The sequence below is a fragment of the Danio aesculapii genome, chromosome 17, assembly GCF_903798145.1.
Source record: "Danio aesculapii chromosome 17, fDanAes4.1, whole genome shotgun sequence".
Classification (NCBI taxonomy): Eukaryota; Metazoa; Chordata; class Actinopteri; order Cypriniformes; family Danionidae; genus Danio; species Danio aesculapii.
In genome coordinates this window covers 25,468,091-25,491,566 of record NC_079451.1, presented here as the reverse complement: position 1 = coordinate 25,491,566, position 23,476 = coordinate 25,468,091, and the positions used below count along the sequence as shown (strand labels likewise).

General features: G+C 34.3%; 1 protein-coding gene across 4 annotated transcripts in view; it reads left to right on the top strand.

Moving 5' to 3' along the window:
- Positions 1-20,911, top strand: part of rps6ka1 (ribosomal protein S6 kinase a, polypeptide 1) — a 119,416-nt gene extending 98,505 nt beyond the window's left edge. For 3 of the 4 annotated variants that reach the window (XM_056476550.1, XM_056476548.1, XM_056476546.1), the window contains 17 exons: positions 124-203; positions 291-397; positions 1,963-2,000; positions 2,087-2,229; positions 2,341-2,411; positions 4,688-4,776; positions 6,646-6,710; positions 6,798-6,900; positions 9,186-9,316; positions 10,703-10,831; positions 11,377-11,466; positions 11,599-11,757; positions 14,007-14,168; positions 14,922-14,998; positions 15,087-15,204; positions 15,282-15,419; positions 19,377-20,911. In XM_056476550.1, the coding sequence (XP_056332525.1) occupies positions 124-203; positions 291-397; positions 1,963-2,000; positions 2,087-2,229; positions 2,341-2,411; positions 4,688-4,776; positions 6,646-6,710; positions 6,798-6,900; positions 9,186-9,316; positions 10,703-10,831; positions 11,377-11,466; positions 11,599-11,757; positions 14,007-14,168; positions 14,922-14,998; positions 15,087-15,204; positions 15,282-15,419; positions 19,377-19,499 (1,823 nt within the window). In that variant the 3' untranslated portion in view covers positions 19,500-20,911. The remainder of the gene's footprint in view (positions 1-123; positions 204-290; positions 398-1,962; positions 2,001-2,086; positions 2,230-2,340; positions 2,412-4,687; positions 4,777-6,645; positions 6,711-6,797; positions 6,901-9,185; positions 9,317-10,702; positions 10,832-11,376; positions 11,467-11,598; positions 11,758-14,006; positions 14,169-14,921; positions 14,999-15,086; positions 15,205-15,281; positions 15,420-19,376) is intronic. The other variant, XM_056476547.1, reaches the window with a different exon arrangement.
- The last annotated feature ends 2,565 nt before the right edge of the window (positions 20,912-23,476 follow it).

The window sequence follows — 23,476 nt, the reverse complement described above, 5'->3', positions numbered from 1 at the left end:
TATAGACATCTACTAGCATACAGGAAGCTGTGATCTTGTCTTTACTGACAAACAGATATGATTAACTTTGCTTTTACTGCACTGGACAATTCTTCATGTCTTTGTATGTATATACGTGTTCAGCCTTTCAGACTGAGGGTAAACTCTATCTGATTCTGGACTTCCTCAGAGGAGGGGACCTGTTCACCAGGCTGTCGAAAGAGGTACTGTATACAGTATTTCTTACAACAATGAGGCCAGTATCCTCTCCTTTGTTGCTCTTGCATTCACTGAGTCTCTCTTTTGTTCAGGTGATGTTCACAGAGGAAGATGTCAAGTTTTATCTGGCTGAGCTGGCATTGGGTCTAGATCACCTGCATGGTCTTGGCATCATATACCGAGATCTCAAACCTGAGAAGTACTGAATATGCTCACATCTTCGATACAAACACACTGACAAGATACTTGACTGTACAAATACATCTTATATTATGCTACTGGATAAAGACTCAATTTAGGCCTAAGAAAACAAAAAACTATAATGGGTATACTTATAATTATATAGGTTGTTTGTTTGTTAAATACTTTAATCTCAAAGGAAATTCAGTCATTCAATTGCATCCAAAAAAAACCATAAAATACATAAAAACATAAAAATAATGAATAAATAAATGCATTCATGCTTCAATACTCATATAGTGCCTATAGAAAATCATCATAGCCTGTGAAAATCTATATCTTTACTCGCATTACACTCTGCTTTCAAAAGACCTTTGGTATAAAGTTATAGAAAGGCACAGATTACAAGAAGGCTACAAAAATATTTCAAAGGCTGGAAAGGTTTTATATATATATATATAGTGCTTTGAATTTGAATACAAATTACATGCAGATTACGCAAATTTATTTTTTTTAATCATTCCAAATTTACATGTTGGAACGTTCTAAATGAATAGGGCATAGGGGGATAACTGGGAATAGAACACAACCAGGAACTATGCTTCTAACTAAAGCTCTAGTGGTGTAGTTGTAAGCATACAAGTTTGCGACAGTTTGTGAATGTTCATTGGAACGATGGATTTGGTAAACACCAAATCAACAAACTATCTTTGTAACGATGGAACTTGTGACCTTAGTTGGCTAACGATGGTGTTCGCACCCCTAGTAGAAGTACATCTGCAGTTTTGTCATCTAGCACTGTAAATGCTCAAGCACTTTAAAGCAAGATTGGATTTAATGTTTATATCAACTAAATACAACTCATTCAGAGACTTATTCCAATGATATCAATCATTTGACATAAATAAATAAATGCTTTTTGTTAATGTTAGGGTTAGTTTTACTGTAGTAAAACTATTCAATTCAATTTCTTTATTTCTATAGTGCTTTTACAATGTAGATTGTGTCAAAGCAGCTTAACATAGATATTCTTGTAAATTGAAAACTGGACTGACACAGTTTCAATTTCAGAGTAAAGTTCAATTTAGTTCAGTGTGGTTTAATTTTCACTGCTGAAAGTCCAAACACTAAAGAACAAATCCATCAATGTGCAGCTCCACAAGCCCCAAACCAAGCAAGCCAGCAAGCAAAACTACTGTAATTTATAGTTATATTTATTTTACTTCATGAAATGGGTCTTTACTTTCAAGTATGACCATGATATTAAATAAATGTATAAATTGAAACAAACATAAACAGGAATGTTAGTGTGTCTGTTTAGTTCTAATGAAAGCAATAGAGATGTTTGTTTTGTGCTAACCCAGTATATACTTAAAAACATTATTTAATAATTACATTATTTGAATCAATCTGATAGTTTTCAAATGTAAAATCAGCAAGCATGTGTGTAAATTAAATAAAATGGATTAACAACGAATTAAACCGTTTTAGTCTTATCTTTTATGATTTTTCAGTTGGTCTATCTAAAATGGTGATCGTGTATAACAACTGTAACAATTAATTTCAATGTTGTTTGTTTTCTAGCATCCTCCTGGACGAAGAGGGTCATATCAAACTCACAGGTACAATAAAACTAGTTTTAGCCAATAACAATTCAGCCATAATTTTGTTACTGGTTTAACTGGTGGTGTTTTTTTCTTTCATTCAGATTTTGGATTGTGTAAGGAGGCTATTGATCATGAGAAGAAGGCATACTCGTTCTGTGGGACGGTGGAGTACATGGCTCCAGAAGTGGTCAACCGGCAAGGACACACTCACAGCGCTGACTGGTGGTCATTTGGGGTACTGATGGTACGTCCAAAATTGTGCAGAATTTATGGCTTGTTTGATGTTGCGTACATTTACTCTTGTACATGTACATAAACATTTATTTATTTGGCTTTCTTTCTCTCTTTGGAACAGTTTGAGATGCTTACTGGATCACTGCCTTTCCAGGGAAAAGACAGAAAAGAAACCATGAATCTCATCCTGAAGTGAGGATCCACTGAGTTTTTTCATGTTTATAGAGAGGACGTTTGATGGTGTTATGATTGGCTTAATATTTAGTTTCAGTTTGAGAGCATCAGACATTTCCGTTTCACTGGTTTGCTTGATTTTGTTTGTGGGCTGTTGGAAGAAAAGCAGTTTATGTTGAATAACTACAGTGTCAACAGTGCAGTATTTCCACTCATACTTTCATTCAGAATTTTATTGTATGACTGATCAAAAGCGACACTAAACTAATAAATAGTTGAAGGCAAAACTATTACCCTTCCTTTGAATTTTTAATTTTCCAAGTGATTATGTAACAGAACAGTGTTTCCTTATTTCTTTTAGTTTGCTGGAAATCAAATGAATTATTAGCCCTCTTAAGAAATATTTTTTGACGGGCTACAGAACAACCCACTGTTGTCCAATGACTTTCCTAATTAATGGAACTTGCCTAGTTAACATACTTAAAGTTAAGCCTTTAAATTGCACTTTAAGCTGAATTAAAGTATCTTGCAAAATAACTAGTATTATACAGTGCATCTGGAAAGTATTCATAGTGCTTCACTTTTTCCACATTTTATGTGACAGCTTTATTCCAAAATGGATTAAATTAATTTATTTCCTAAAACTGTTGCCAATTTATTACAAATAAAAAACCTGACAAATCACATGTACATAAGTATTCACAGCCTTTATCGTGAAGCTCTAAATTGAGCTCAGGTACATTCTCTTTTCACTGATCATTCTTGAGATGTTTCAGCAGCTTCATTGGAGTTCACCTGTGGTTAATTCAGTTGATTGGACATGGTTTGAAAAGCCATACACCTGTCTATATAAGGTCTCAGGGTTGACAGTGCATGTCAAAGCACAAACCAAGCATGAAGACAAAGGAATTGTCTGTAGACCTCCGAGACAGGATTGCCTCGAGGTACAAGGCTGGTGAAGTTTACAGAAAATTCTGCTGCAGTGAAAGTTCCGATGAGCACAGTGGCCTCCATCATACGTAAGTGGAATATGTTTGGAACCACCAGGACTCTTCCTAGAGTGAGCCGGCCATATAAGCTGAGTGATCGTGGGAGAAGGGCCTTAGTCAGCAAAGTGATCAGTAACTCGATGACTACTCTGTCTGAGCTCCAGCGTTCTTCTGTGGAGAGAGGAGACACTTACAGAAAGACAACCATCTGTGCAGCAATCCACCTATTAGGCCTGAATGGTAAAGTGGTCAGACGGAAGCCACTTCCCGCCTGGAATTTGCCAAAAGGCATCTGAAGGACTCTCAGACCATAAGAAACAAAATTCTCTGGTCAGATGAGACTAAAATTTAACTCTTATGAGTAAATGCGAGGTGTTTCATTTTGAGAAAACCAGGCACCGCTTTTCACCAGGCTAATACCATCCCTACAGTGAAGCATGATGGTGGCAGCATCATTATTCCACTTTGTAATAAGGCTGTAACATAAAATAATGTGGAAAAATGTGAGGCGCTATGAATACTTTCCGGATGCACTGTATATTTATATTCATTTTGGCATGTCATAAATTGATTATTAAAAATTTGTTATTAAAACTGTTTGTGTTGGAAAAATTCTCTCTGTTAAACTGCCTGGGAAATATTTTAAATGGAATCGAAAGTTTACAGGAGGGCTACTAATTTTGTCTGAAATTCTATTTTTTTTAAACTTTTGTCTATCAAATAAATCATGGCTATTAAGCGCAAACATTAAGCAGCACAATCATTTTAACAGTTTTACTGATAAGACATTATCTTGATCAGCAATTCAGAATATTATATTGATTTCTGACGGATCATGGGGCACTGAAGACTAAAATATTGCTAAAAAATGTGGGCTTTGCCATTTCATTTAAAAAATATACAATATAAAGTTGTTATTTTGTAGTTGTAACACATTTTTCACTCTATTATTGATAAATAAAAGCCACCTTGGTGAACACAAGATACTTTTTTATTTAAATAAATTTACTAAAACGTGCCCACCGCAAACATTTGAGCTAGTAGAACATTATTTAATGTGGCTACAAAAAATAGCAGTCTGAATTTAGATGTTAGGGAAAAATATTAAATAAAACATTTTTAAAAAGAGCAAAATTCAAGAAAACAAAAAATGTGTAAAATTTGGTTAATTTATTTCCAATTTGTGCTTGAATTTAATTGTATGTCTTTCTATTTCTAAAGATGTTTGGTGACTAAAATATTATTCAACATTTAAGCTAGTAGAATATTATTTAATGTGTGATCATTGTTTGCTTGATTCTTCAGAGCTAGGTTGGGGATGCCTCAGTTCCTGAGCTCTGAGGCTCAAAGTTTACTGAGGGCTCTGTTCAAGAGGAATCCCACCAACAGATTGGGTAAATACTCTTTTTGGCTTTGTGTAAACTCTCAAACAGTATAAACTGCATGTTAATTTGATTTAGTGTATTTTTCTGTGCATATTAGCACATGTACACCGTTGAATGCGCAATCTTTATAGGACTACATTTGATCTTGTGCTTGAACCATTGATCTACAGTATCATGCAGAACTGGATCACTCACTATGACTTGAAGCCAGTGAAGCAAATTTCAAGTAAAAGATTATTCATTTAATGTCAGCAATTTCCCCAGCTTATTAAAATGTTGCATTTATCATATTCATAACAGAAGATAACCTCAGAGCTAGACAGACACACCTCAGCATATGTATAACAAAAGTAAAAGTGCTCATTAACACATTATCAAAGTGCTGTCTTAGCTACTTTATATACATGTTTTTGTATAGTAGCTGTATTTTTTTCAGTGGTATTGATAACTGCTTAAATATGAAGTAGATTTTGCTTAGTCACACTATAACTACAAAATGGTCCCATCAAGAATAGTTTTTCAAATCGAACCGTATCAAGTGGCCTTAACTACATGTACTTACATTCCAAAAATAAATACAATGCACTTACTTTGTTTATAATGTATTGCAGAACACTTTTGGTGTTATTGAAAGTAAGGTTAGGGTCAGGTTTGGTTGTATGGGTAGGTTTAAGGATGGGTTAAGGTGTAAGGAATGGGACAACAGTGTAATTATAAATTTAATTACAATGTTATTAGATGCATGTATTTAATCAAGCATATGTAAAATATAAATACATGTATTTACACAATAAGTACATTGTTACAGATTATTAATTTCAGTGTAAGTACATATTAGTTTAGGCCACTTAATAGAAAGTGGAACCTAAAAATCTTTTGGTCATTAAAATAGACTTCACAATAAGAAATTCATTTTTGCAAAATATTTGCAACCAGTTGCTCTCATTTAGGCGTAATTTTTAGGTCCTACAGTGTTATCCAGTTATGATAACAGAGGTTTGCATCGTAATAATTACTGTATATTTGAATCTATTACTGTTGCTAATAGCTGTTATGTTCAATAAGTGTTAGGTCAGTAACTGTGTGTTAGTGTCCTTCACACATAACATGCATAAAGAGACTAAAACATTACAGATGACATCAGAAATAACAATTCATTAAAATACACAGTAAATGAATCCTGTGCAACTGAATTTCTGTGAAATGGATGCTTTTACATTTTGTTTTTGTCAGATAGTGATGCTCTCTGCTGGTAGTTTTGTAAGTCAGTGATGCTCTCTGTTGGTAGGCAGTAGTAATATGGTCACTTAAGCACTTCTTTTGGCTTTACAGACTGATACTTATTTACAATGAAATGAGCAAGTCTTGAGATGATTAGCATGAACAATGGTGTTTGACACATTGTGCATTAGTAAGATTCCAGGACATTAGACATGTCTTTAAAAAAAGATATAAGTAATTAAATAATTTCTGCTTATTTAGAAAAGTGTATCATACCCAGAGTATGCAGTCACTAATACATCTGGAAAAACTTAAAGGGATTATTCACCCAAAAATTGACTAATCCTCCACTTTTTTAAACCTGTTTGAGTAACAGGTTACTGTTAAACACAAAGGAAGGTAAACTGTAGAATTACCTGAAAAATTAAAAACAGCCTTTCTACTATAGTATTTTTGATCCTACTGTGGATGCCATTGGCTACTTTTCCCCAACATTCTTCAGAATATCTTGTTTTGTATTCAACAGAAGAAACCAATTCATAAAAGTTTAGAACTACCCGAATAGGGGTAGTCATTATTGGGATTTTCATTATTGTGTGCACTATCCCTTTAAGAGGTGTTTGTTTCTAATTGTACTCATACATGAACTGTTACCAGGATCTGGATCAGACGGTGCTGAAGAAATCAAACGCCATTCATTCTTCATGACAATTGATTGGAATGTAAGAGCAGACTTTAAATTCCTTTAACTTATGAAAGCAATTCTTTTACAGCAGCTGAACGTAACAATCTTTTGTAATAATTTTCAGAAACTCTTCAGGCGAGAGATAAAACCCCCATTTAAGCCAGCAGTGGCCAGACCAGACGACACCTTTTACTTTGACTCAGAGTTCACGTCTCGTACACCTAAAGGTAAGTTTTGTTATCTGTGATCGAACTCGGTATGACTTGTAGTACTTTTTTTGAGGGGGCTGTTGTGAGAATAGTTAGACCAATCTAACAGACATAGTTTGGCCAATCAATTAAACATATTATTGTGGAGTTCTCCTCCTCAGGTTTTCTAAACCCACTGATTTACCTTCTCTGTGTAAAACAATAGGAGGTTTGGTGGAATGCTTGAAGGAATACTGCTTTTTTATATTATAAATGTGGATGCGGACAAGGGGCTGTCAAACTTCAAATATGATGATCAATATCATAACCCAGAGGCTTTTGCAAGTCTTCATAATCCATACAGTCATATCATTAAGGGATAGATATAATTTTTTATCACCTCTAATACAGTGCTCTGCATATATGAGTACAACCCCCCCCCCCCCCACACACACACAAATCTCTTATTTAAATGAATGTTTTCTATAGGATGCTTTACAATATTATATTTGTACATATACATTAAATTAGTCAGTACTGAAGTCAAATCTGGAGCTAATATAACAAAATAACTTACAATAACAGCCCCAAAATTAGCAGCCTAAATGTATATGTTAGGGAAAATGTTAAATAAAACATTTAAAAAGAGGAAAATTCAAGAAAAAACAAAAATGTGTAAAATTTTGTTGAAAATGTATAGTTTGTAATCTGTTTTTGCAATATTTTGCTTGAATTTAATTGTATTATCTTTCTATTTCTTAATGTTTGGTGACTAAAATTTTACTTTAATAAATATATCTGTTTAATAAATCTGTTTCATTCAAATGCACCAATATATATGAACTTTTTTCTCTGATAAATGGGTCAAAATATTCATTTTCAAAAATGAGGTGTACTCAATTATGCTAAGCACTGTATGATGTGAATTCTGTTCCTTAGAGACTTTAAACAAAGTGAATTTAGCAGGGAAAACATTCAGTGAAGACACATGTTGGATTTGTACTAAATTAATAAGGCACAGGAATTTTTGTATATTTAGTTTTGTTTTTGAAATGAGTTTTTTTTTTGATGGTTAAAATAAATGTTGTAGATGTTGCTATTATTTCTGTTTTTGTTTTATGGTGTCCGTGGGGTCTAAAAAGTCTTAAAAAGTCTTAAATTTACTGAAATATTGTGTTGTAGGTCTTAATTTTCCTTTGTTCATGTATAGCTACCCAATCTGGCCATCACTAACATTCCACCTCAATAAAACTTTTCACTTATTTTTTTAAATTGTTACTTTTTAACTCTATTTACCAAAATGTTTTAATTATTTTCCTTACAACAACATTTGTTTATTAATTCTCCATGTATTGTATTTACTGCTGAGGACACTGACCTGAACAGATATTTGTGCATTCATTCATTCATTCATTCATTCATTCATTTTCTTTTTGGCTTAGTCCCTTTATTAATCCGGGGTTTAATACATTTAGTTTATTATAGTTTTAAATTTTTTTTTTTACATTTTATATTAAAGAGAGGTTATGTTGTAAACAAGTCTATGTATACAACTAGAGCTTTCTTGTTTTGAGACATTATTTAAAATCTGTTGCTAAGAAATAACTTTAAAAAATTATGTAACATTTTTATTATTAAATAATTAGTTTTAAATGTATTAAATTATAATATTTTTTTAATAGGTCAAATAAATAAAAAAATTAGTTTGGGCCATTAGAAAAGCTCCTTAGTATTTAGCTCTGTAGAAGTATAAAAATTTCATTTATAATGGTCTTAAAAATGTCTTAAGTCTTAAATTTAACTTGCAGAAACCTTGTGTTTATACTATGTCATTGCTTTTTCTGTTCTCAGCTTGAATTTAACAGATGTGGTCTGGAGAGAATGAAACTAAATGCATTTAAAAGTATTTATTTTAGGGCTACAGGTAGCTTATTTAGCATTATTTCTGAAAGAAATATTAAAATATGACTATCACTAATCAAACATATGTGTGTTTTTCTTCTTCTAAACAATATAATTGTACATATTTTCTGTTAAATCTTGTAAATATTGATTAAATAGCTGGCAAGAGTTTTTTATTTAGTAAAAGTTTCCTATATAGTCATGGTCTCTATTCACTTTCAGTGTATTTAAAATTGCAGTTTGCTTACATTCTGCTCAGCATCTCCTTTTGTGTTATGTGATTTTCATTTTAGGGTTAACCATCCCTGTAATAGTTCCTGTGGGCTAGTCATAGGACAGATGTGATAGCATTGTCTGGCAGTAGATTTGATATGAAGTTTGAGCGTAGGCTTCATGATTTCATTGGTTTTTCTCTTTCTCAGATTCCCCAGGCGTTCCCCCCAGCGCTGGGGCCCATCAGCTCTTTAGGGGCTTTAGCTTTGTTGCCACGGCGATGCTGGAGGAGGAGGGCAAAGAAGAGCCCTCAAAGCCCCCTCCACACCCTGTGGTGCAGGTTAGTGATAAAATAACAAATAAAATGTATGACAATAATTGTATTGTGTTGTGATGCTTAAAACAAATCCCTTTCAGCTTTTAAGATGCTGTTTGATGAGGTTAATCAGTTCACGTTAAGCTTAAGTTAATCGGTAACATGCTTTACAGAGAATAATTAAGCATTTAGTCTCATTACAGTGTTTCCAATTTTCACATCATGGTTATTTAAAGGGGTTCTCTTATGCTTTTAACACTAAGCTTCCTACATAATGTTCTTCTCTGTATCTGTAAGCACTGTTTCTGACCTCCTTCAAATAGTATCTTAGGATAGCAATATCCCCTGTCAGAAAAAAAGATACTGCCCAAGGAGGCGCAAAGTCTGCTTAATTTGTGTTAGTATGATGTCACTAAAAAGTGTCTGACAAATCTAATATACTGATACACATCAGTTTTCTTTCACATGTACATTTTTACATCCCTTCTAAGGGCAGTATTAGAACCCCTTTAAAGTCAAAATAATAGAATAAATAAATAAATAAATACTCTAGCTTTCATGATGGTTATAAATACAGTAGATCTTATGTTAATATTTTATTTTTATGTTTAAAATAAATAAATTTAATTAATAAACAACTGTTAAATTAATAAAGTAATCAGTTACTGAGTTTACTTGAAAACTCAGATCATTTCTTAAACTTAGGTTGTCATTTGACTTTTGTGAATTAGAAACGGTGACCACTAGAGAGCAGTATTTCCACCTTTTCAATTTGATTTATGTAGAATTCAGTTAAATGTGGTTTAAAGGGCATGATAACTGGTACATTTTAATGTAGGATGTGATTAGGGGAAATTTGTTTGTTTAAACCTCTGCAAAAAGTAAATGGCTTTACTCTGTTTTAGTGAAGTTATAATTTAGTTTAATAATATTAAAGCTGTGTCTGTTTGTAAAAGGATGCAATTATAGTCTTTATTTGAATTATTTTATAAAAATTCCCAAAAATAACCAATATTTTTGTTACAGTGACAATATTGGTCCCTATGAGGAAACTGGCTTCTAAATCAGACAGAATGTCTTGCTTGAAAAGTACATCTATGGTTTGTCTTGTTCAGATGTCGCCACATGAATAGTAAAACCTGACATTTTTGACACTGAGATAACCAGAAATACTTTTTATTTCTCAATATGTAAACGGCAAAAAAAGTTTCTGCAATGGTTAGGTTTAGAATAGGTTTATTGGATAGAAATCATTGTTAGGTCGGTATACAAACAATAAGTCTTTAGTCAGCTCTACAAATTCATTTGTGCGTGCGTGTGTGTGTGCGTGTGCGTGTGCGTGTGTGTGAGAGAGAGAAAGGGTGCACACTATGCTTACGCTCTATTCTCTGTTGTATACCTGTCTCCAAGCAGCAGCTTCACGGTAAGAACATCTTGTTCAGTGACGGTTATGTGATGAAGGAGGACATCGGCATGGGCTCTTTCTCTGTCTGCAAACGCTGCATACACAAAGTAACCAACACCGAGTATGCAGTGAAGGTTAGAGGCTCATTCTCTTAACCTCTCTTAATATTGTAGTGCTTTTCATTATGTAATGTATAAAAAATGTAATGGTAATAATACTAAAACATTTGTACCTATAAAAAAAAAAATCAGTATTTCAGATACATACATTTATTTAACGCTACACAGACTACTATAGACCATTTAAGGGATGTAAACAAAAACAATGGTCCCAATGCATTTCCTGTTTTACATTTTTAATTTCTACAGCTTCCAAGAATCCAAAACAGCCACATATTGATAAATCATGTTATGATAGCTGTTTTAACATTAAGTAATGATTGAATTGCCTCTTGTTATGAAAAAGTTTAATAACAAGCAGGGAATGTTCATGGCCCATTGACATCACCACATTGATATGGTCTATAGTATTAATGTATTTCCTTTATATCATTTTAATAAATACATTAACTCTTAAATGCTCTGTATGTTATAAGATGAAGGATAAGATCACTAAAAGAATATTACATAACTCATGTACTCAAGTGACTTATACGCTTTGTTCTGTATAATGCTGATAGGTGATTGATAAAACAAGCACAGACCCAACTGAAGAGATTGAGATCCTGCTGAGATATGGCCAGCACCCCAACATCATCACTCTCAAAGATGCAAGTCAACAGAATACAGTTTATTTTTCAGAAAAAAATATTAAGCATTATTTTAATTTGATTAAGTGTACAATACAGCGAGTTACTGGGTTGCAACACCACATTAAACACAAAAAACCCATTGTGCTGTAGGTGTATGATAATGGAAAGCAGGTCTATCTGGTCACTGAGCTGATGCGAGGAGGGGAGCTGCTGGACAGGATCCTCAAGCAGAAGTTTTTCTCTGAGAGAGAGGCTAGTGCTGTGCTGCACACTATCACGAAGACTGTGGAATACCTGCACTCTCAAGGGGTGAGAAAACATGCATGAACAAATGCACTTACATTTATCTTGGAGATAAACTTGCCACTAGCACAGAATCTGTCAGTATGATTCACAGCTTTGCTTTTCCTCTTCTTTCTGAGGGTGATCCCCAAGGCTCTACCGTGGGCCCTCGTCTATTCCACTCCTCTCTGTTCCCTCTCCTCTATTTACAACGTTTAATGCGATTCAATAATTTGTGTCCTGGTGTTTTTCCCAGAAGAACCACAATAGATAGGCTTCTTAGGGCTAATATCATCCTGTAGCTTTTTATAGAGTGCATTATAGCAGTGCTTGAAGAACGAAAGATTGACTCAATTCAATTCAATTAAACCACACTTGCTTGAAATCTTACCCCAATATTAAAGTAAACAGTGACTGGGCCATTTGCAACACTAAACATGATTTATTGGATTTCTTATGATTGTTAAAGGGATGGACTTTTGATTTAAACATGTTCCCAAAAACAGAAAACATTAGCCCCTTTCACACATACAGACTTTTTCGGAAAATTACTGGCAGTTTTCCAGAAAGGGATACTGTGTGAAATCCTGTTCCCCTTTTTGAAAATAGCGGTAAATTTGTTCCGGCAATTTTCCGGAAAGAGAAGTTGTAAAATTACCAATAAATTGCCGGAATGCTGCTTTGTGTGAACGCAGAAGGAAAATTGCCAAAAAAAAGCATGTTCACGTTTAGAACAAGCTAACATAAGATGTTTTTAGCTTCGGTTTAGCTGATTTTTTCCAAGTTATTTGGTCCGTCTCTGGGACAAAAGCAGCTTCATGAATGCTAAAGTTTTAAATAAAAGTGAAACCATCAAGAAAAAGACCCCCTTCATGTTTAATACAGGCAAAAAAATGAAAGTGCTAAATAAACTAGATTCTGAAAAGCTGATTTCAAATTGCATTTATTTATTTGAGGTGCAGCCAGAATAATAGCATAACGGTCCAACATCTATTTAGCACATGCTTAAGCGGGGAGGGGCAGTGAATCAGCAATGTCACTGGCGCCAATCAATTCACAATAATTTAGTGGCTGAATTTGATTTATTTATTTTATTAATAATTAATTTAGAGCCATTTAGAGTTCTTTTTTGGTTTAGAGCTCTTTTTTGGTTAATTTAGAGCTCTTTTTTTGGTTAATGATGTCAGAATTTACCGGTATTTTGGAATGGATATGAAAAATTCCAGAACATTCTTGCCTGTGTGAATAGGGGTAAACTCTGGCCACCCATGTGGCCACCCTAGTATGATTTTGCTGTTGAAATTAATTTAAATGCACTCACGTAAATGTGAAATATTTAAATAAATAAATAAATAAATAAATCAAATTCAGCCACTAAATTATTGTGAATTGATTGGCCCCAGTGACATTGCTGATTCACTGCCCCGCCCCGCTTAAGCATGTGCTAAATAGATGTTGGACCGTTATGCCATTCTGGCTGCACCTCAAATAAATAAACGCATTTTGAAATCAGCTTTTCAGAATCTAGTTTATTTAGCACTTTCATTTTTTTTTGCTGGTTGACTTAAAAGGGCCAAAAATCTCAATGATTTTGTGGGTGTATTTTGCTAAAAGATTCATCAATAGAAGAAGCTGAATTAATAATATTGTGGCTCAAAAAGGAATATGGATAAATTATGTTATTAGGGTATGTAGCGTGTGTGTATATAGTAATGCCTTTTGTTCAGTTTGTTCCTTTGTGTTTTTAGGCTAAATTTGTATTTGGTTGTACTTGCAGATTTTTTTTTTCAATAAATAAATGTCAATATTTTAAGAGTAATTAATTAAATGAATTAAAACCACAATATTTCATTTACCAGAAACAAAAATATAACATTGCACTGAATTCATTATTTTTTGTATGCCACCCCAAGATTTGGTGTGGGCTCATCTGGCCACCCCTAAGAAAATTTTCTGGGGGCATCGTTTTGAATTTACCGGTAAAGTTTTCCAGATATTTGCCGGTAGCACTGTGTGAAAGGGGCTAATGAATACCTTATAAAAATAAAAAACTTTGACTACCTTAAGCTATCCTTTATTTCTGTTAACCTGGTAATATATGTAGTAATTTACCCATTAGAGATGTATTTATTCAATAATATGTAACTCTAAATTTAATTCTTAGTTGTTGTTTTTTTACTGTACACTAAGGCTTTTTTTGCGTTTTAAAATAGCAGGTAGATTTGTAGTTGTCTGTGAACTCATTGTAATTCTATATAATTTCTTTTATCCTGCAGGTTGTGCACAGGGACCTGAAGCCCAGTAATATTCTGTATGTTGATGAGTCTGGAAATCCTGAATCTCTGCGCATTTGTGATTTCGGCTTTGCCAAGCAGCTTCGTGCCGATAATGGTCTCCTCATGACGCCTTGCTATACCGCCAATTTTGTAGCACCTGAGGTGAGCAGTTGTTCTCACAGCAGAGCAGGGAATGCTGTATAGAGTGATTCTACTAAAAGCTTAACCCTTATGTACTGTGGGGCATGTTTTCATCCACTCTGGGGTGACTTTGAGTCTTAATTTGGTCATAACCTTTTCTGTGTTTCAGCTAGCGGAATGATTTTTGGTAAAGAATCTTATTTTGACACATTTTGAGAAAAAAAAAATAAACGTAACTGTACACTCTGGGCAAATTGACTAGGCATGGGCCGATATAAGATTCTGACGGTATGAAACGGCATCTTTGTACTGTACAGTATATCTTTTCTACTAAAGATACTGTTGTTACTGATCGTTCACATGTCCAAGACTGTGATAAAAGGTTAAAAAAAATCCAGTCCACAATTACTTTTTATATTGAAAATACGTCATTTTGTGTGTGTTTTTTTTCCCCACTAACTCAGTGACATCATTTATGAATTTGGCAATTAAAGAGTTAAAATCCTATAATTTTTCTAAACAATTTAGTAGTTTTGATCAGGACTGAGGTTGATTAACAGATTTATGTAAAAAACATTTAAAAAGTAATTATCTGATGCATTTCATCCCTAACATAACAAAAGGGTAGTCAATCTGAACCATGCACAAGGATTATTATTTTACTACCATTATGGCTTCTGTATTAGACATTTTTACTAGGAAAATGACTTCAGATTCTATGGGATCAGTGTGATGTGGATTTTTTTTTCAGTAATAACTGTTGTCTTTTTGCAGGTACTAAAGAGACAGGGCTATGATGAAGGCTGTGACATTTGGAGTCTCGGCGTATTACTATACACTATGATTGCTGGGTGAGAAGATGCACATTCACTTTCATTATTTTAATTATCTATGCACCACATCCACAACCACTTTCACTTTGGTTGGTAATTGTTCCAGGTTTACGCCGTTTGCCAATGGTCCAGAAGACACTCCAGAAGAGATTCTGAGCCGGATAGGAAGCGGCCGCTTTACTCTGACGGGTGGCAACTGGGACGCGGTGTCTGATGCTGCCAAAGTAGGCCAATCCCCATCCATCCAAACTGTTTTGACAGAGGTTTTTTTTTCTAACACGCATGCTTTTTGTCTGTGCAGGATTTGGTCTCAAAGATGCTCCATGTGGACCCTCACCAGCGACTCACAGCCAGGCAGGTGCTGAAGCATCCATGGATCGTTCAGAGAGACAAACTTCCCAACAGCCAGCTACAACATCAGGATGCCAAGCTTGTCAAGGTATCACTGACATAAGAATTATGCACTATTTATATGCAGCATGCATGCATGCCCGCTTCCAGAGTCAAATCACTGAGGGTGCTTCTAAAGTTAGCAAGAGTGCTCTAGAAAAGTGTGATTATGTAAGAGCCAAGCACGGAATGGTTGGTGTTAAAAGATTCTATTTAAGGATTACAGTGCAGCCCTAAAATACTAATTACTTGTCATTTTTTTAACAAATCATTGGAGTCATACATTTAGCCATTTATAAAGTCACTTGCTTACGTTCTAAAAGAAGCAGCTGTTTTGAACAAATCTTTTGAATGAATGATTCAGTGAATCTCTTGTTAAAGGGATAGTTCACTCAAAAATTTACATTTCCTCAACATTTATTAACACTCAAGTTGTTCCAAACCTTAATGAGTTTCTTTTTTTCTGTTGAACACAAAAGAAGATATTTTGAAGAAAGTTGTAAACCTGTAACCATTCACTTCCATTGAAGGAAAAACAAATACTGTTGAAGTCAGTAGCTACAGGTTTCTGGATTTCTTCAAAAACAGTTGTTCTTTTGTGTTTAACAGAAGAAAGAAACTCGTAAAGGTTTGAAATAAGTAAAGGATGAGTAAATGATGACGATTTTCATTTTTGGATGAACTATCTTTTTTCTTGACCTATGAACAGTGATGGGAATAACATCATTATAAATAAACGGCATTACTAAAGGCGATACTTTTTTTCAGTAACGAGTAATCAAATGAATTACTGTTTCCCCTGTTACAACGCCGTTACCGTTACTGACACAATAAAATACATGTTACTATAATTGATAACAGTGAATTGGTTTTCATGCAAGCAGCGTCTCTCAGCCAGCCGTAGGGCCTCTCTTTCTTTGTGAAAGGTGTGTTTGTGTGTGTTCGAGGCTGGGGCAGGACACATCACCATCCAGTGGTGATGTTTGGTGTGTCTGAGAACGTGATGATTGGCTTAGAGTACATTTCCATCGATTGCCAATCAGAGGCAGAGTAGTGCTGGTGTTCACACACAAACATGCACCTACACACACATCAGTGGCACACACCAACAACCAGGGGTCTGTTCTTCGTATGTGGATTACTCAATTAGCTGGATTTGGTTATTGACAATTTGACACGATACAGGATTGTTTCGTTCTTCAAAACTCATACGAGAGTTGTTGTTATAGCAACAGTTCTGGTAGCTCAAACCTGCTCGGTAGCAGGCTTATTTCCAGTGGTGGAAAGAGTACTGAAAAATCATACTTGCCTAAAGGACCATTACTTGCCTAAAAATGTAGTGCAAGTAGAGTAAAAGTATTTTTTGTAAATATTACTCTTAGTAAAAGTAAAAAGTACACCTTTCAAAAGTAGTGAGTAGTAAGTATTACACTGTAAAAAGCTGATGAATTTAATGTAATTTGTGGATGTGTGTAAACGTTATTTAGTTATTGCCCAGCAAGCACACGTCAAAAGACGTTAAAAGGTTAAATTAAGGTTGTGATGTCAGGTGACCAACCCATGTCTAGCCAGTGTCTAATGACAACGTTATTTTGATGTCCAATAACGAGGTCAAATGACGTTGATATTTGGTTGGTTTTAGGTCGGATGTTGGACATTGACGTTGGCCTGACAATGAATTCTGACGTCAGCCCGATTTTCATTTCCAAACAAAATTAAACGTCCCCACAATGTTAGGGTACAACGTCAATCTGATGTCATGTTGACCTCTTGTGCCTACACCCAGTCTCTGGGTCAATGCATGTAAAAATTTTGGACATTCACTTGGACACTTTTAATGCTTCCAAACAGTTGACTGCAATTATAAATCGTCACGTCTTGAGGTAGTTCATTATGATGCGATTTACTTTCTATGTGCGATTTGATTGGACAGGAATCACACGACTGATTTTTCTAATCACCATAGACAAGAAAAAATAAATTAGAGACTGCAGGCTGAAGGAAAGTAGTGGAGTAAAAGTACCAATACAGCACTAAAAATGTACTCAATGGAAAGTAAAAGTACACATTTTTAAAACTGAGTAAATTACAATTCCTGAAAAAAAACTACTCCATTACAGTAATTTGTGTATTTGTAATTAGTTACTTTACACCACTGCTTCTTTGATGTAAGCAGGATTAGATCGGCTCATTTCAAACACTTAAAGTATTTACCTAATGCTGATATTTTTACAGTAGTAACCTATAGTTTATATACACTTGGAAAAATTGTTAAATATTTAAAAAAAAATGTGTATATATACATTTATAATTTATATTAATTAGTAATATTTAATATGAAATAATTAATAATATTTATGTTTATATACATATAAGTTTAAAAATATATATAAATAAAACTTATGCAATCTGCACTTCAAAATAAAAGTACAAAATGGGGTGGTTCTCCCCAAGGCATCAAAGAGAACATTTATTAATAATGACCTTTTAGATACAAACGCGTACTATTTTAGGGTACCGACCCAGCTTTACAATTTGTGTATGGTAATAGGCATGCACAATATTCGACTGTTTTTTTGTTTGCTTGTTTTTTTAAAGGAATAATAATTTATGCAGTTATGAACATGTTATGACAGCTAATATGCCGGTGATTTGATGCTTTGCAGAAGTTGCAGACACCTTTACCCATATCAAAATGCTTTTTGATACAAAATTAATTTAAATTCGCCGATTAAGAAACTTGAATAGGCCTAGGCTACTATAGTAAAGAAAATCCACTCTAAATGTAAAACTAAATAAATCGCTAAATACTCTTGACACGTGAACGTGTAAAGCCTGCAGTTTAAAACAAATGTGTAAAGTTATTGCATATCATATTTAACAAACCGTTTACTGCGAATTTGATGTAATTCTGCTCAGATAAATTGAATATTAATCAGATGATGTCATTACGCTGCTGTGCTGTCAGCCAATCGTTGTATTGTTGATCATGATTTCGAGGATCGATAGATCTGTCCTTCACAACACATGCAGCGATCTCAGATCAGTTCATCCAGACAGTCAAATCCAACAAGTTCAAAGATAGCATTTGCAAACTGGAAATATAAGCACTACTTTCCCTCATTGAGGTGAAAGGCAGGAATGTATTGTGCAACTTATTCCCAGAAAAACTCATCGGTGACAAGTAATTCTAATCTAATGAAGCACCTCACAGCGTCACATGCCACCACAATATTAGTGGCTACGCAGGTGATAACGTGAGCTCTGCTACCAAATGAGGAGACGATGCCACAATGTCAAATTTCTCCACTGCAAACACATACAGTGTTACTCAGTCAGAATTAAACAAAATAATATCTCGATATATAGTTGAGGACATGCTGCCGTTGTCTCTCACATTAACCCACAACAACGTAAAATAGTGTAGATTAGTGTACAATATTGTATTTTATAGTCATTTGACATATTAGATTGTTTTAAAATAACACAATAGTTACTTTCCCTGGTAATTAGTTACTTTTATAATTATGTAACTCAGTTACTATTTGTGAGAAGTAACAATTACTAATTACTATTTTAAAGGAACATGCCCAACACTGCCTACGGGCAGTATTCAACCATGCCAGGCCAAAACCAGCCAAGCTAGCGGCACAACAATTTTTTTGTTGCTATATTTAAAAAAAAAAATGACAAACACTTCCAATCTTTTTGTTTACACTGTACTTTAAATGTATTATTTACATTATATCAACATTTTGAGATGATTCACAATCACTAAACTTTTTACACAAACAAATTTTGTACAAATTGCATGAACACCTCTGATTGGCCACTCAAAAGTACAGAAGAAATGTTTGTGATTAGCTACTTTGCTTAGCACTGCAAATATGCTCGTCACAAACACAAATATAATTGAGCATTTACTGCTTTTGCATTTTACTATATATAGTAACTTGTCTTTTACCATAAATGATGGTCTATTTTTCTACTAACTCTCTCTGCACAGGGTGCGATGGCCGCCACATACTCTGCACTGAAGAGTTCCCAACCACCTCCTGAGCTGAAGCCCATCGAGTCCTCATTCTTAGCTCAGAGACGGGTGAAAAAGCTCCCTTCCACCTCTCTGTAGAGAAAAGGAGATGTTTTCCTTACTGAATGCAGTTGTGGAACGGATGGACAGACGGATGGATGGATGGATGAAAGAACCACACTGAAGCTCTACAGACTAAAGACGGTCACTTGAACCTGCCCATGACATCAGCACAGGAGGGAAGTGGTCAAGCACACTAGGCAAGGGAGCTGATTGGCTGATGAAGTTTGAGGGGCGTGGTCAGTGAGGGTTCCAGACTCCCTTAGGAGTAAATGTGTGTATTTGTTTAGTTTTTTGTGCGTCAGATTTCAAAGAAGCAGGTAAAGGATTCTGTTAAAAAAATAGATGATATTGCCAGTGCATTTATGTCTTGGTACTGTAATTCCTAAATATCAACACTTTTTTATTTCTTCCTCAGTTTTTTGTTTGATTTGCCTATCTTTTTTATCTCTGTAGTTTGTTCAAACTGGATTGTCATGTTGTTTTGTGTAAAATCTGTCTTTTTTGAAAGCTTTTCAACTTTTCTTTTGTCAGTAGTTCACTCTTTTAGCCCATCTCTTCCTGAAAGCTCAGGAGAAATAAAGATGTTCCAGTATAAGATTTCACCCAGATGAATGAGTAAAGTTAAAAATATCTTCCATGAGGATCCGGTGAGCATGTTCACGCGACTATCATACTGGAAGTGCTCTCTGCATGGATTTGTACAATGCTGTCTTGTTTTCCCCCAACTCAGCACTTTCGTTTAGTGAACCTATCAGCACTGGTGAAGACTGTTCAGAAAATGTCTCCTTTTGTGTTTATTAAAGCAAACAAGAAAAAAAGTCTGAATGTGAGATGACGTCTGAAGCTTCTGGCATGGAAAAAAAAATGTTGCTCTTGTTTAGACCAGTGCTCCTATGTGTTTTGATTTTGTTGTTGTTGTTTTGCTTAAAGAGAAGTTATTTTATAAAGGCACACAGAGCACAAGATGTATAAATATGACCGCTGAGAAACAAAAAAAAAAGATTGAATATTTGTGTATATTTTTTATCTTGTCTGTCCTATTCTTTGTTCTCTCTCTGTTCAGAAGCCCAGCGTGCTGGAAATAGCCACTATATTGTGCTCAGGCTGTTCTTAGCGATGCCTTGCAAATTCATGAAGCCTTGTCTTGCTCAAGTATTGCACCCAGTCAAACACGTCTTCAGTGTTTTAAGATGTGCTTGCAGTATTGTTTTGCATTTTCCTTAATAGAATTTTTGAATTATTTAGAAATTAGTTTGCTCCAATATAAAGATTAACAAAAGATTTATGATTTGATTATTAAAACTAAACAAATCCAAATTGAATATGTAATAATTTAGTCACTCTCATGTCTTTCCAAACTCCTGACATTTGTGTAAAATTTTTGAAGATATTAAGAGACATGTTCAAGCTGTACTTTTGAATACAATTGAAAGTGACCAGGAATCGTTTTTTTTTTTTTTTTATAAAGTGAAAGCCTGAACAAAACCCTAAAATATAAAGTGTTGCGTGTTTGGAATGATGTGAGGATGAGTAAATTCTGACAAGAATGTAAAGGGATGCAGTCATGATGTCAAAACCTGAAAGACTAATTTGCAGTTCCTTGAGATTTTCTTATGGGTTTCTATAATGGTTTTTTTTTCTTCAGTTTGTGAGTAAAATTAGGTCTGCAGTAAATAAAACTTGATTCTTGGACACACTCTTATGTGGAACTTTTCTAAAATTTTCTAAAACAAAACAAAAAAACTGAAACAAACCATCATTTAAAAATTACACGTTAAAAATTCACGTATCAAAAAAAACCTGTAGGAAAATTTTGAGGAAAACAACCATCTATATTTTAAATAGGTCTTTCATGTTTTGGTGTTATGGCTGCACCAATATTTACTTTGGGATTAGTCCTTTAGATCAAGTCGCTTTAAAAACAATAACTTGAACAGAATTTGAAATTGTAAACAAAGTGTTAAAAAAACAGAGTTTGTGTTTGTAGTCGTGCTTTCTGTTTTTTCCAAACTTTAATTGCTCTTTGTGTGGTATCCGAGTTTAATCTTTAAAAAAAAAAGTTAATTGTGATTTCTTTGTCTTTGCTTTAAGAAAAAAAAAGTCTTTATTTGCTGGAAGTCACAGCATTCGGTTGTATTACTGTGTGTGTGTTTGTTTCTCTTGTATGATGTTGGGAGGGGTGGTGTTTTCTGGTAAGTGGGTGTAACACCCTGCGCTTTACAGTAAAGGGGCTGAATTAAAAGAATCTGCATCCTGATGCCTTTCTATTATTATTAAAATAAAAATAAAAAAAGTGTTTTATGTCTTGTTTTGCCCAGAGGTCAAACAAAGCACGAATAGAGAAAAAAGAACTCTAACTAAAGTACAGTAGGTGTATAATGGCATTATCATGTTTTTGGCTGAAAGGGATCAAAATCAAATACTGAAATTAAAAAAGAATACCTCACTTGCGTTCTGTTAATCTACAACAGGTTTTCTTGTCATGTATGTGTAATCTATTGTCAAAAACATTCATTCATTCATTTTCTTTTCGGTTTAGTCCCTTTATTAATCTGGTGTCACCACAGTGGAATGAACCGCCAACTTATCCAGCATATGCACCACTGCGTCGCCTTTTTTATTCAGTTTTCTTTAAATAATTGTTTTTCTTCATGTTTATCCCCCTTATCCCTTGTATCATTGTTACTAGATGTACAATGACTATGTATAATTGGTATTCAGGTCACACAATGTTAGCACAATGTTATGTTTTATGTATTCCCTGTTACTTATGTTAATTTAAAAAAAAACCTGCCGTGAGTATAACCGCATTCATCATCGGGGGGCGTAATAATCTCTCTCGTGGGAGAATTTTGCTTTCACAATCCAAAATAAATAAATCCAACATGTGCGCCTGATAGCTCCGCCCCTTCCGCTACGTGAGCAAACCTGCGGTCGTTGAGTGCGTGAAGTCCATCATTACACACTTCATTTTACCAGCTGAATGAGTGCATCATCCAGGTAATTAAAGTGCACTTATTATTTTTAGAGTTTTCTGTGTGAACGCACTACTTACAATATTTATACTACAAATGGTGTAGAATAGTGCATAAGTACGCGATTTGGGACGCAACTTAAGACAGTGATGAGAGGAAAAAAAGCTTTTTCGAGTCAATTGAATCATTAAGTGCTTCGCAAATAGGTGTCCATGTGACGCGAGAATGTTCGAGCTACAGGCTGCAGCCCTGAATGATTTGGCTGTCTGCACCAAGAAACATTTAATTACTAGCCACTAGACTATTCCAAGGAAATGGTAAGGATTATAATTTAATTAATATATATTTAATCATTATTAGCTACCTTGCTACAGCTAGTTTATTTTCAAGATCTGAGGTAAAATCTGATGTTGCTTTCAGTAGCCTACGATGAAAATGTTTTTAAACTCACATTGGCAGCGTTTAACACTGCCTATTAGCACATAATCTGTACCTGAGGTGTATTTTGCCACTACGTCGTGAAAATAGAAACTAAAATAGAAGTCTGGTGAAAAGGACAAAAACTAGTTTTAACATGAGCATGCATAAAGCTTTTATAATTTCATAGACAGTCAGTCACATTTAATTGATAGTCATTTCATATCATTAAGTAATAATATCTGCAAATTTCTAGGTTTTATTTGTTGTAGAGAGGGCATGGCTAACTATGATTTCTGATGTCTAAAACAGATCCCATGTCAGTTAAAAACAAGTCACGCTTTAGGAATTGTGCTTCGAAAGTAGCCATCACTAAATATTTGATACAAATGAACTGCTGTGAAAATGATCAACGAACTGTTTTACAAAGTCATTTTAAGATGGTGGAATAGGGTATATGTACAGCTAGTGTTTCCTCTCATACTGATAAACTTCCGGTGAATGGTTAATGTTTTTTTTTTTTTTTTTTATACAGTTAATTTTACAGCATTGATGTTGTAATTTAATCAAAATATAATCAGTTACATAAACTTCAGCATTCATTTAGTTGTTCAAGCATAA